The 14890-nt window shown below is 43.6% G+C and overlaps 1 protein-coding gene across 3 annotated transcripts in view; it reads left to right on the forward strand.

Moving 5' to 3' along the window:
• Positions 1–3499: 3499 nt before the first annotated feature.
• rgl3a (ral guanine nucleotide dissociation stimulator-like 3a) overlaps positions 3500–14890 on the forward strand; it is a 26109-nt gene continuing 14718 nt past the window's right edge. Inside the window, exons 1-6 of one of the 3 annotated variants that reach the window (XM_062996488.1) lie at positions 3500–3648; positions 11751–12031; positions 12985–13029; positions 13256–13428; positions 14171–14304; positions 14742–14890. The exon at positions 14742–14890 is cut by the window's right edge and continues 172 nt beyond it. In XM_062996488.1, the coding sequence (XP_062852558.1) occupies positions 3625–3648; positions 11751–12031; positions 12985–13029; positions 13256–13428; positions 14171–14304; positions 14742–14890 (806 nt within the window). In that variant the 5' untranslated portion in view covers positions 3500–3624. The remainder of the gene's footprint in view (positions 3649–11750; positions 12032–12984; positions 13030–13255; positions 13429–14170; positions 14305–14741) is intronic. The other 2 variants (XM_062996487.1, XM_062996489.1) reach the window with 2 other exon arrangements.

Here is a 14890-nt window from a genome sequence, read left to right on the forward strand (position 1 = left end):
GGTGGATGATTCTCAGCACTGCAGTGACACTGACATGGTGGTGGTGTGTTAGTGTGTGTTGTGCTGGTATGAGTGGATCAGATACAGCAGCGCTGCTGGAGTTTTTAAACACCTCACTGTCCACTCTATTAGACACTCCTACCTAGTCGGTCCACCTTGTAGATGTAAAGTCAGAGACGATCGCTCATCTATTGCTGCTGTTTGAGTCGCTCATCTTCTAGACCTTCATCAGTGGTCACAGGACGCTGCCCACGGGGCGCTGTTGGCTGGATGTTTTTGGTTGGTGGACTATTCTCAGTCCAGCAGTGAGAGTGAGGTGTTTAAAAACTCCAGCAGCGCTGCTGTGTCTGATCCACTCATACCAGCACAACACACACTAACACACCAGCACCATGTCAGTGTCACTGCAGTGCTGAGAATCATCCACCACACTGAGTGTTGAAAGGTTTAGGATGTTTATATCAGATCAGGTGATCGTTTATTATACTGATGATTTTATATGTACAGATTATCTACAGTAAGACGAAACATCCTTATTAACTCAAACTCATTCTGGATGATAAACGTTCCACTTTTACCCTCCACAAACTGCTCCACACTCTTCTACTACATCTTTGTAATAATATGTTAACTGTATATTTAATTGTACATTGTTTATTGTAATATTTACTCTACTGTTATACACAGATGAGCAGTGTGATCCAAAACTAGAGATGTAATGTTCATTTCTTAAAAATCTTTGTATAATCCAAGATTGAGATTATCTGATATTTTACAGTCTGATGTAGAATTTGGCTCAGATTTTATAAGCAGCCACAACTGGTTTAACTTCTTTATGCTGCTACACTGCAGGATTTAGTGCTTCATTTACAACCCCAAATCAGAAAAAGTTGGGACAGCATGGAAAATGTAAATAAAATAAAAACACAGAGTTCCTTACATTGACTTTGACGTTTATCAGATGTCAGACAGGATGAAGCTGAGATATTTCATCTTTTATCTGCTCAACTTCATTTCATTTATTAATAAACATCCATTCCTGCATTTCAGACCTGCAACACGTTCCAAAAAAAGTTGGGACGGTAAAGCATTTACCACTTTGTAATGTTGTCGTTCCTTTTCACCACTTAAACGAGGTTTTGGCACCGAGGAGAGCGAGTGATTTAGTGTTTCAGCTTTTATTTTTATCTCATTCTTCCTGCAAACACGTCTTAAGATTAAGGTTCTTGATGGCGTCTGAGGGATGGAAGATCACGAGCGTTCAGATTAAGCTGCACCCTCCACCTTTACACACTGAAATTCCTCCTGATTCCTTGAATGGTTTAATGATATTCTGCACTGTAGAGGGAGAACATGCAAATCCCTTCCAATCTTTCTTTGAGGTTCATTGTTTTTAAACATTTCAACCATTTTCTCACACATTTGTGGACAAACTGGATCCTCTGATCATCTTTACTCATCAGAGACTCTCAGCCTTTCCTGGATGCTGCTTTTGTACCAAACCATGATTACAATCACCTGTTCACATCACCTGTTTAAAATCACATCATTATTTAGTGTTTTCAGCCCTAAAATTCCCCCGTCCCAACTTTATTTGGAACGTGTTGCAGGTCTGAAATGCAGGAATGGATGTTTATTAATAAATTAAATGAAATTGAGCAGATAAAAGATGAAATATCTCAGCTTCATCCTGTCTGACATCAAATAAACAATAAACAAAGTCAATGTAAGAAACTCTGTGTTTTTATTTCTTATTTGCATTTTCCATACTGTCCCAACTTTTTCTGATTTGGGGTTGTAGATTTTCTAATCAGATATGATGTTAATATTCAGTAATTGTGCTCTGTGTCTGATACTCATCTGATCAGACGGCACAACTGAACAACAATAAAACCACAATTCATCCAACCAAACACTTTAAATTAAAGTTCACTTTGCTGATACTAATGATTTTATATCACATTTGCATCTGTAACAAACAAAAATAATGCTAATGTTTAAGATCCGCATGGTCATTATAACATATAAATATTTATTAAGATAAGAAATCCAGTCACACTTTAGGTAAACATACATTATAATTGTGCAATTAATTTTACATCTGTATTAATATTACATTTAAAAAAGAAAATAGATTAGTTATTTAGTCATTTCTAAACCTCTATTTTACACCTAGTACAGTAGAGCGCCCTCTATATTCCACTCCATGTAGTGCTGCTGTAAGGGGGAGCTGAGTGGGTCTCACGGGTGGGTACTAATGTTCTAATGTGTTTTACTGAATTGTTCTTCTCTGTATTAGATAATAAATCTTGTTGAATCTGACTTTTAAAACACTTCATAATCATAACTCAGATTACCAGGTACTTTTGGTAATGAAATTCTGTTTTACCGTAGCCATGGTTACCACGTTGCAGGTGTAAAATTATGACGCAAACGCGTAGCTCCCGCAGACCCCGCCCACCTCCTTATTCTATAGATAGCGCTACAGCATGACTGTTGATTCTAGGAATCATTGAGTCGAATCTGAACCTGATTCTTTGTGCTGAAATTAAAGGACTCGGTTCCTGTGGTCAGTTTCACACTAGATTCTAAATACAAACAGAGTACACAGTGTTTAATAAACCAAAAACAAGCATTTAACTTTTAACATTTAATATTTACTTTTACTACTTTAATGTAATGAAAAATAAATCTAAATTCATTTATATAGTGCTGCTGCTGATAGAACATTAAAGTGATTAAAGTGTTTCTGAGCGTCTGAGATGTTGAGAAATCTAACAGTTAAGGTGTGTTAATATGTTTATTCAGTGAGGCTAAAATCTGGACAGTAAATATGATGATCTGATACAGTACAGATTGTATAAGGAATTATCTTCAGATATTGTCTGATCCTGGTACCACAAGTTACTTAAAATTATTATATTTCAATTATTAAAGAAATATCATATATTATGTGATTTGGTAAGCATTGTAGTTACTCTCCTCATCTCTAAAACCACTTTTAGTGAATCTTTAGAAGGTTTTCTTTAACACTGTATTCTAAAATTAGTTCTATATTAATTTCTGTCTGATTAGGAATGATTCTTTTATACCGTTTCATGTAAAAATGTTAAAATGTATTGGGTTAAAAGCATTCATAGATAAAGTAATATACAGTGTCATGCAAAAGTTTGGACACCTGGTCCACCTTGTTCTCTGGTCAACAAACCAACACAATAAGAACAGGAGCGCACAGACTTTGATTCGATTCCCAGATTTTAGAGTCGATTCCTATATTTTCATGACCTCGTGGAGTCGGTTCCCTTTTAGAATCGACTCTCGCGGTTGATTCGTACTCTAGGTGCGCGCGCTGGGCTCGAGACAGTCAGGACGCTCGGTGTTTCGCTGTGAGGAGAATGTAGTTTATCGTTTAATTTAACTCTTTTCTTCTAATATTTCTCTCAAAAACCTCATCAGAACAGAACTTTAAATAAATAAAATCAGAATACAGAGATAATAAACATGATGTAGGTGAAAGTTCTGTGGTAAATGATGAGACTGAAATCACCTGTCAGCACTGATGGAAACTTTTAGCTTCTAACCGCCTTCAGCACCGCGACTTAGATCAGTACTGACTGGACCGTAATGGGAAAATGGCAGTTAACAATGGTAAGTTCTTTATCCTTTATTATATTAATAAAATATTTCTGATGTAGTTTACTGAAGGCGCTTTTCTATATGCGCTCGAGCGCAAATCAGTCGGCTGTGTTCCAATCTGCACCCTGCTCCCTACATAGTGCTCCCTACATAGTGCTCCCTACATAGTGCTCCCTACTGCTCATGACGAGGGGCAGTACTGAGATCTACTTTATTATTATTACTGTATTATTATTAATGTTAAACTGACTAACAAAACAAAGTTTATCCAAATATTACACAATTCTACAGAACCTCCTTTATGTGGCTTTTTGCATTTTTAATCCCAAAGTCTAGAATTGTCTGAATTACTGAACAAACATTCATATAAAATAACCACAAACAATCATTTTAGTGATAAAACTACAGTTGCAAACTATTTTAATCACACTTGTACAAACAATAAGTCTTATTTGCATTATAATAAACACACACAGTTGTAAAGGTAATTAGAACAGACCTCTGAATTGATTTGTTATGAATTGTTTGACAGGTTTGGAACAATGTGCACGAGTAATAAATTCCCCAATCTTTAAACCTTATTAACACTTAAAAACCATCAAATGTGTTTGTGGTTAAGGTGCTGGACTGGTAATCAGAAGGTTGCTGGTTTAAACCCCCCTCCCACAGCCAAGTTGCCACTGTTTGGCCCCTGTGCAAGGCTCTTAACCCTTAATTGCTTGTGTTGTATTCAGTTATAATAAAAGTCACTTTGGATAAAAGCGTCGGCTAAATGCTGTAAATGTTTTTGAGGTCCCAAGAGATCCAAATAATAGCAGGTAGAACCACAAACTATATATAACATTAAAACCACCTCCTCATTTCTACACAAAGAAGCACTTTGTAGTTCTACAATTACTGACTGTAGTCCATCTGTTTCTCTGCATGCTTTGTTACCCCCTTTCATGCTGTTCTTCAATGGTCAGGACCCCCACAGAGCAGGTATTATTTAGGTGGTGGATGATTCTCAGCACTGCAGTGACACTGACATGGTGCTAGTGTGTTAGTGTGTGTTGTGCTGGTACGAGTGGATCAGACACAGCAGCGTTGCTGGAGTTTTTAAGTACCGTGTCCACCCACTGTCCACTCTATTAGACACTCCTACCTAGTCGGTCCACCTTGTAGATGTAAAGTCAGAGACGATCGCTCATCTATTGCTGCTGTTTGAGTCGCTCATCTTCTAGACCTTCATCAGTGGTCACAGGACGCTGCCCACGGGGCGCTGTTGGCCGGATATTTTTGGTTGGTGGACGATTCTCAGTCCAGCAGTGACAGTGAGGTGTTTAAAAACTCCAGCAGCACTGCTGTGTCTGATCCACTCGTACCAGCACAACACACACTAACACACCAGCACCGTGTCAGTGTCACTGCAGTGCTGAGAATCATCCACCACCTAAATAATACCTGCTCTGTGGTGGTCCTGTGGGGGTCCTGACCATTGAAGAACAGCATGAAAGGGGGTAACAAAACATGTAGAGAAACAGATGGACTACAGTCAGTAATTGTAGAACTACAAAGTGCTTGTATATGGTAAGTGGAGCTGATAAAAGAAACAAGAAACAAGGAGGTGGTTTTAATGTTATTCAAATAAATGATATAATTATCTAACAGAAGGGTAATTAACCAAATTAAAGTGTAAAATAAGCTGTTTACTCTTTATGTTATAGCTGAAACCTCTATTATAGTAATTTAAAACTAATAAAATGATAGAGTAAGCTGTTATAAATAAGTTTAGAGGTGTAGTGACCAGGCCAGTAGTGTAATGATGTAAAGTGATGCTCTGTGATGGGTAGTTAGGCTGGTACAGTTATTATAACAGTGTTAGTAGCTGATAGTGATCGTGGCAGGATGTTAAAAAGGATTAAAACGGTTTCTATAACGCTCAGTCATTTTAATAGTTTTATTTTTATTCATGTTTGGTTGCATTACTTGAATAAGTCTTGAACTAAATGTTATAATGTTGAATAATTTGGATCCACAGACCTCAGCATAGTAAATGATGATGTAGAATTGTGTAAAATAGAAATGTCTTTATGATCTAATGATTCACAAGGAATTTTAGCTTTCAGCCACCAGCACTGGTTTCAGTTTTTGTCTCATGCAAATTTGTTCTTGGATTCACCGAAAAAGTGAAAGTATACAATGTATGTTATTCAGAGTTAAGGGCCTTGCTCAGGGGCCCAACAGTGACAACCTGGCAGTGGTGCTTGAACCAGCAACCTCCTGATTACTAGTCCAGTACATTAACTGCTACAACTGCCCACATTTACATTTTCAGCATTTAGCAGACACTTTTTATCCAAAGTGACTTACAGTTTACAATCTAAGCAATTGAGGGTTAAGGGCCTTGCTCAAGGGCCCAACAGTGAGGACCTGGCAATGTGGGACTTAAACCAGCAACCTCCTGATTACTAGTTCAGTACATTAACCACCTGCCCTAATACGTCTAAATCTTGATGAAAGTGTTCTTACATTTACATTTTTTTTATCCAAAGCTACTTAGAGTTGTGACAGTATACAATGTATTTTAAAAAGGGCCTTGCTCAAGGGCCCAGCAGTGGGGCTTGAACCAGCAATCTCCTGATTACTGGACCAGTACATTAACCACTAGGCTACAGCAGACACTTTTTATCCAAAGTGACTTACAGTTGTGAAAGTATACAATGTATGTTATTCAGAGTTAAGGGCCTTGCTCAGGGGCCCAACAGTGACAGCCTGGCAGTGGTGGGGCTTGAACCAGCAACCTCCTGATTACTAGTTCAGTACATTAACCACTAAGCTACAGCTGCCGTAATACATCTAAATCTAATAACATTTAGTTGTTTAGATGCACATTGAGTCTTATTACTTATAATTCTAAAATTTTTTTACAAATTTATAAAGTGATTATTAATAAAGTAGAGTTTGAGAGGTGTGAGTTTGATCAGTGGTGTACCTGTGAGTAGGAGTGTTGAGTGTGTGTGTGATGAATCTGGGAGGAACGTTTAGGTTTGATGACGTGACTGTAATTCATCTAAATTATTTTAGGAATCACTGACCGATGCTCGGAAGACACGACAGCTCTCGTGTGTTATGGCTGTCTCGGGTGTTTTGAGAAGCCACGGGCTGGATTGTTGTTGCGCTGGTGCAGTGATTTGCATGTCTTTGCATGGCTGGTATTCAGTGTTTGAGCTCGCTCAGAGCTGCGCTGGGATTCTTTCTATTGAAGCAGATTTATAATTGTAATGGTCAGTGAAGGTGCTGAGATTGAATCAGGTGTGTGTGTAGCGTGTTGCAGGACGGGTGTAGGCGTGGGTGTGTGTAGGTGTGTGTTCATACATACGTGTGTACATGTGAGGGATTTTCTCATACCTCTCATACGCCTACATACCTGAGCAGGTTTTTTTGGTAGACTTTTGTAGTTTCTCAGTAAAGCTCTAAGTATTTGCTTCTTGATATTTACGTAATTATGGCACTCGGGACTAACAGGTTTTGTGTCCGGGTGCCAAGTTTTTGAGCAGGTACCAGATACCCAAAATAACAGATTTGGGACGGGGCCGGTAATTCTGCTTCATGTGAATTATCTACAAATGCAAGTACAGATTTATTTTTTATAACTCCAACCCTTATACAGGGGCAGGGTAGCTCAATGGTTAAGGTACTGGGCCAGTAATCAGAAGATCGCTGGTTCAAGCTCCACCACCGCCAAGTTGCCACTGTTGGGCCCTTGAGTAAGGCCCTTAATTGCTCAAAATTTCGTGTTCAGTTTTGGATTTAGTGTCTCATAGATGCTGAAAAATGTAAATGCATGGACATGATTGGCTGGTTGGAACAGCCTAGCTATTGGGCAGTTGTGGCCTTTGTAAGTAATCAAGAGCTTGGAGGTAATGTGTCTGTGGGAATTTGTGCCTGCTCAGTCAGTGAGGTCAGGCACCCTGACCCTGATTGGTGGATAGAGGTGCCTGTGCAGAGTGCACGGGTGGAAAAGGGTTCCGCTAAGGGCTGTGCACGGGTCGGAGGAGGCGTGAGCAGCAATATACCCTCCTCACCTACAATCAGGGATCCACCAGCAGCGGAGGACAAGCAAAAATGCATAAAAATATTATATATATATATATATTTACTGCTCTAATACTTTCTAAAATGCAGGACAGAGGGTGACAGACAAACTAAGAAAACTGCATGAATGCAAATAATTTATTTATTATTAATTATTAACATTAAACCTCCAGCTTCAGTTTATTTTTAACTCTTAGTAATAGCATCACAATTTTTCAGACTTTTGTGGTTTCCAAGAAAAGAAAAGCAATAGAATTAATGCTCTGATTTCTATCTGAATTCTATTTAGCTTTAACGTTCTAACCCTTCACCAGCATGTACACAGTCAGGTAACAATAGGAAGGAAGTTTATTTTTGTATGAACGTTTTCACTTTTCTCGTTGTAAGTAAAGGCCTATCAGTGCTCCTCAGAGACGAATCTAAACGTTTGTTTTATGTTAGTGCTGAACGCTGTTTTATATTCCATGTAAACACACACCGGTCCGTGACGGCGTGTCGCCGTGCTCTGCCTCGGAGCGCTCGCTGTTCTCTCAGGGTTAAAGAGTGACTCGGCTCCCGGAGATGAACTTCTGCTCGGCCTGATCTCTCCTCGCTGCGCGCGTGATTTGTTTAAATCTTGAATGTACTCGCAGCAGCGTATCTGATTTGCCTTTGTTTTGGTTCAGACTGCGTCATTAGTGCGGTGGAGTTTCACCTCCGGCGGTCGGACTGCGCCGCCACCACCTGCTCTGGTTTCTGTAGTCGTCAGGTACTTACTGAAGGTTATTCAATTACTGAGGGGAAACGACGGAAACATGAAGCGCTGAAGGAGATTCTGGGATACAGACGTCACACGTGATCCTTGTTTTAAATGTTTTTATTTAATATAAAACAATCTAACTTGGTTCATATAGAATGAAAGCAGATGTGAGCCAGACACACACTCAAAACAAATAAATAAATAAATATAACTAGTAAGATTTTAGGGCAAATTTAGCATGAAAATGAACATGGTGCATTTAAATGTGGACGCATGTGAGTAGGACAAAACGACTCAAATCCTGACACTGAGCTCATGCATTCCTCATGTAGGACCCTCCAAAACACCCCTTACTTTTATCCTGAATTCTATTTCAGTTTAGAGTTCTTTATCATTTCTTTGATTAGAAATGTTTACACGTGTCCCTTGTAACATCAGGATCAGTTGAAGTACCTGGTAAGGTTTCACATATAAGGAATTGACCTTGGTGTGCTGGTGCATGACACACAGAAACATATATAGAGGAGATGTTTATACAAATATAATATAAAATAACATTAAATAAGTTCGATATAGAGTTTTGCACGAGGAAATGTGCCCAGTACAGATGTTTGCAGTATGTGTATGTATATGACAGTGCATTAATAACTCACAAAAAAATATTACATTTAAATGTAATTAACATCTTTAAATAAAAAAATTAAAAGCACCCAGGTGGCGCAGCGTGATATTCCGCTAGCACACCAGCACCGAGATTCTGAACTCCTCGGTTCGGAACTCGGCGTTGCCACCGGTCGGCTGGGCGCCATCTAGCGGGCATAATGTGGGGTCTTCAGACGCTGTGTAAGGACCCTGATTGTCGGATAGAGGCGCCTGTGCAGAGTGCATGGGTGGAAAAGGTTTTGTTGAGGGCTGCGTGCGGGTCGGGGGAGGCACTAAATTTAGACACGCCCTCTTCTCGGGAGTGTAGGATGATGGGAAGTGCGGGTGTGTGTAGAGATTAGGAGCTGGGTTCTCACACAGACCCGATATGAATTAGAACAGGAGAACTGTCAGTACAGTGTTGTGTGTTAGTGAGAGCAAAGCAAACAGAACGTGTTCATGTGTGTGTGTGTGTGTGTGTGTACAGGACCCGGTGCAGGAGTGGGGTGAGGAGGTGCAGGATGGTGTGTGTGATGATGATGATGATGGTGTGTGTGTGTTCGTGTGTGTGTGTGTGTGTGTGTGTGTGTGTGTGTGTGTGTGTGTACAGGACCCGGTGCAGGAGTGGGGTGAGGAGGTGCAGGATGGTGTGTGTGATGATGATGATGATGGTGTGTGTGTGTGTGTGTGTGTGTGTGTGTGTGTACAGGACCCGGTGCAGGAGTGGGGCGAGGAGGTGCAGGATGGTGTGTGTGATGATGATGATGATGGTGTGTGTGTGTTCGTGTGTGTGTGTGTGTGTGTGTGTGTGTGTGTGTGTGTGTGTGTGTGTGTGTGTGTGTGTACAGGACCCGGTGCAGGAGTGGGGTGAGGAGGTGCAGGATGGTGTGTGTGATGATGATGATGATGGTGTGTGTGTGTTCGTGTGTGTGTGTGTGTGTGTGTGTGTGTGTGTGTGTGTGTGTGTGTGTGTGTGTGTGTGTGTACAGGACCCGGTGCAGGAGTGGGGTGAGGAGGTGCAGGATGGTGTGTGTGATGATGATGATGAAGGTGTGTGTGTGTGTGTGTGTGTGTGTGTGTGTGTGTGTGTGTGTGTGTGTGTGTGTGTACAGGACCCGGTGCAGGAGTGGGGTGAGGAGGTGCAGGATGGTGTGTGTGATGATGATGATGATGGTGTGTGTGTGTGTGTGTGTGTGTGTGTGTGTGTACAGGACCCGGTGCAGGAGTGGGGTGAGGAGGTGCAGGATGGTGTGTGTGATGATGATGATGATGGTGTGTGTGTGTGTGTGTGTGTGTGTGTGTGTGTACAGGACCCGGTGCAGGAGTGGGGTGAGGAGGTGCAGGATGGTGTGTGTGATGATGATGATGATGGTGTGTGTGTGTGTGTGTGTGTGTGTGTGTGTGTACAGGACCCGGTGCAGGAGTGGGGCGAGGAGGTGCAGGATGGTGTGTGTGATGATGATGATGATGGTGTGTGTGTGTTCGTGTGTGTGTGTGTGTGTGTGTGTGTGTGTGTGTGTGTGTGTGTGTACAGGACCCGGTGCAGGAGTGGGGTGAGGAGGTGCAGGATGGTGTGTGTGATGATGATGATGATGATGATGGTGTGTGTGTGTGTGTACAGGACCCGGTGCAGGAGTGGGGCGAGGAGGTGCAGGATGGTGTGTGTGATGATGATGATGATGGTGTGTGTGTGTGTGTGTGTGTACAGGACCCGGTGCAGGAGTGGGGTGAGGAGGTGCAGGATGGTGTGTGTGATGATGATGATGATGGTGTGTGTGTGTGTGTGTGTGTGTGTGTGTACAGGACCCGGTGCAGGAGTGGGGTGAGGAGGTGCAGGATGGTGTGTGTGATGATGATGATGATGGTGTGTGTGTGTGTGTGTGTGTGTGTGTGTGTGTGTGTGTGTACAGGACCCGGTGCAGGAGTGGGGTGAGGAGGTGCAGGATGGTGTGTGTGATGATGATGATGATGGTGTGTGTGTGTGTGTGTGTGTGTGTACAGGACCCGGTGCAGGAGTGGGGTGAGGAGGTGCAGGATGGTGTGTGTGATGATGATGATGATGATGATGGTGTGTGTGTGTGTGTACAGGACCCGGTGCAGGAGTGGGGCGAGGAGGTGCAGGATGGTGTGTGTGATGATGATGATGATGGTGTGTGTGTGTGTGTGTGTGTGTGTACAGGACCCGGTGCAGGAGTGGGGCGAGGAGGTGCAGGATGGTGTGTGTGATGATGATGATGATGATGATGGTGTGTGTGTGTGTGTGTACAGGACCCGGTGCAGGAGTGGGGCGAGGAGGTGCAGGATGGTGTGTGTGATGATGATGATGATGGTGTGTGTGTGTGTGTGTGTGTGTGTACAGGACCCGGTGCAGGAGTGGGGTGAGGAGGTGCAGGATGGTGTGTGTGATGATGATGATGATGGTGTGTGTGTGTTCGTGTGTGTGTGTGTGTGTGTGTGTGTGTGTGTGTGTGTGTGTGTGTACAGGACCCGGTGCAGGAGTGGGGCGAGGAGGTGCAGGATGGTGTGTGTGATGATGATGATGATGGTGTGTGTGTGTGTGTACGTGTGTACAGGACCCGGTGCAGGAGTGGGGTGAGGAGGTGCAGGATGGTGTGTGTGATGATGATGATGATGGTGTGTGTGTGTGTGTGTACAGGACCCGGTGCAGGAGTGGGGCGAGGAGGTGCAGGATGGCGTGGTGTACGGCGTGACCCTGCACAGGGAACCTGCTCCTCTCTCTGAGGCGGCGTGCTCCTCCGTTAGCTGTGTGCAGTACAGGACGCTGAAGGTACGGAGGGTGAAGGCGGCCGCGCTGGAGCGACTGGTCTCAGAACTGGTGGATCCCCAGTGTGACGAGCCCGATTACGCCCGGATCTTCCTGTCCACCCACAAAGCCTTCACCTGCACCAAGACCCTGATCGAGCTGCTCTTTCAGAGGTGCACACACACACACACACACACACTCACACACACACACACACTCACACACTACTGGGGTGGGTCTTCTTAAGCTGTTGAATATCACTGCTGTAATCTCTCCACATCTTTTATAAGCTTTATTACCTGATTATTATTATTATTTCTTATTATTATTATTATTATATTGATTACAGTATTATTACTTGGTTATACATGAATTAATAATTTATTATGATTGAGTGATTTATTGATTATAATTGAATGATTTGATTATTATTTAATTATTAATCGATACTATATTGATTTATTGATTATAATCGAATGATTGATTGATTATTATTGAATTGCTAATTGATTATAAGGGCGGCACGGTGGCTCGGTGGGTAGCACTGCCGCCTCACAGCGAGAAGGTCCTGGTTTCGATCCCCAGGCGGGGCGGTCCGGGTCCTTTCTGTGTGGAGTTTGCATGTTCTCCCCGTGTCTGCGTGGGTTTCCTCCGGGTGCTCCGGTTTCCTCCCACAGTACAGAGACGTGCGAGCGAGGTGAACTGGAGACGCTGAATCACCTATAGGTGAATGTATGTGTGTGTGTGTGTGTGTGCCCTGTGATGGACCGGCGCCCCGTCCAGGGTGTAACCGCGTGCCTTGCGCCCATTGAAAAGCTGGGATAGGCTCCAGCAAGGACCCTGATTGGATAATTGATTAAAATCACGTAATTTATTGAGTAATACTGAATCATTAATTGATATTTGAGTTATTTATTGATTGTAATTGCAGGGCAGGTGTGTAGTAAATGTGTTTGTTGGTGTAGTGAGAGGAGCGGTGACCCCTCAGGGGAGGATGAGATGAAGCAGTGCTAAAGAAAACACTTCCTGTGGCTGTGTGCGTCACTGTAGAACAAGTCAGATTTCTTTCTATGAATACAGAGCATATTTTCAACGTGTGTGTGTGTGTGTGTGTGTGTTTCTACAGGGAAGACAAATTTACAAACGTAGACAACAGCACGCGTGAGAAAAGGTGAGTTACGTAAGAGGGGTTTAACGCCGGTTCTATTAACAACCAAAACTTTACTGTGAATGAAAACAAACGTGAGGAAACTAAGTTAATAAAATAATAAGTGTTTTAGATCACACAGGGTGCTCACCATGACTGTTAGTATTTATTATTCCTATAGGATTTATTTAATGGTCTGAACTCGTGCAGTTTTATATCCATCCGTTCATTCATTCGTTCTCTCCATCAGGAGTTCTCTCCTCGATTTGGTGAGGCTGTGGTTGGAGGAGTTCGGCGAGGACTTCAGAGACTCTCCTCACCATCCCTCACTCGGTCAGCTCCATCGGCATCTGCGCCATCGGCTCTGCTACAGACGCCTCGCTCAGCACGCACAGAGTCTCTTACACACCTTTCAGGAGGAAGGTACACACACACACACACACACACACACACACACACACCGATGTCTAAGTGCATATCACTCGTGTTCAAAGCTCTACAACCGTTTACTTCCCGTCTAGTCGTCTTTAATTCGCTTGTGAAGCTTAGTTGAAGTCTCGCAGAGAGCTGCATCATGTTCGAGGAGACACGCTAAGCTCTCTAGATCAGGGTTTTTTAAGCGACCCACATTTTGTCCATGTCCATGGTCTTTTACGCCACCCAGGCGACACGAGCAGTACACCTTACTCTCTCTGCTGTTATATCATATTATAATCTGGTCCCATTGTGGTTTACAAGCTGTAACATAAAGCCTCCACAAGGGGGCGTTCGCGTACAAGTTCGTTTAATTATTATACTTTTTTTTCGCCACCCCCTGCTGTAGATCGTTCATTACTAGTGCAGGCACCTCACCAGAACAGCAGAGGCCGCTATTGTCCTACTTTACAGACACGGCCGATGGACCGCGTGGGCGCCCAGTCGGTCGATAGTACGGCCGAGATCGGTACAGCTGTGGGGATTAGTGCGTTAGATCGCTGCGCCACCCGAACGCCTGACTGCGTTAATTTAGGCGACACTCATGTACCCACTCATGTGATGATGATGATGCTCCACGCTTGAGAGTGGTTAGGGAGGTGATGAGTGTGTGTAGGTCATGTTTAGTGTGTAGAACTGCTGCTGCTCTGTGTGTCCTCTATACCAAACAGATCATCCTCTCTCCCCACAGACACGCGAGTTAAGACTGAGGGGTCAAAGGTCGCCGGAGTTCCGGTAGAGGCTGAGGGCGGCCAGGAGGAAACGGCGAGTCTGCTGAGCTTCTCCGCCCGCGACATCGCCGAGGAGCTCACGCGACTGGACGCCGTAAGTTTCAAACATCGTACCGGGATTCGCATTCAGAGAGCTAGTCATGATGCTGTAACACGCTCACAAAGAGTCAGGACGGGGGCTCCACCCTGGAAGGTGGTCATAATGTTATGTCTGATGGGTGTATATTTTATTTATAAAGGGTCTCGTGTTGTAAAATCAGTGGATCTGAGAGCTCAGGTGGCACAGAGGTTGCTCTGAGGTCTTGAGTTTCTGGCTGGGCGTCTGACAGGCGCAGTCGGTCTGGTTTATGGAATGCTGGACGATTTCGGTTTGGTTTTCACCTTCATGTGTGGTGGACGATTTGTAGAGGGCATAGTGTGACTCACTTGGAGACTCTATTCCTGACAGGTGAACAGAGGCGGGGTACTAGAGGAGCTCGGTGTGAAACCCGGCCCGGTTCTGACCCGTATCCGCTCCGTGTGTCTCCTCAGGCTCTGTTCGTGCGCGTGGTTCCGTTCCACTGTCTGGGCTGCGTCTGGTCTCAGAGGGATAAGAAGGAGAATCGGAGCCTGGCGCCCGGCGTGCGCGCCACCATCGCCCAGTTCAACTCCGTCACCAACCGGGTCATCACCTCGCTGCT

The sequence above is a fragment of the Trichomycterus rosablanca genome, chromosome 6 (assembly GCF_030014385.1).
Source record: "Trichomycterus rosablanca isolate fTriRos1 chromosome 6, fTriRos1.hap1, whole genome shotgun sequence".
Lineage (NCBI taxonomy): Eukaryota > Metazoa > Chordata > Actinopteri > Siluriformes > Trichomycteridae > Trichomycterus > Trichomycterus rosablanca.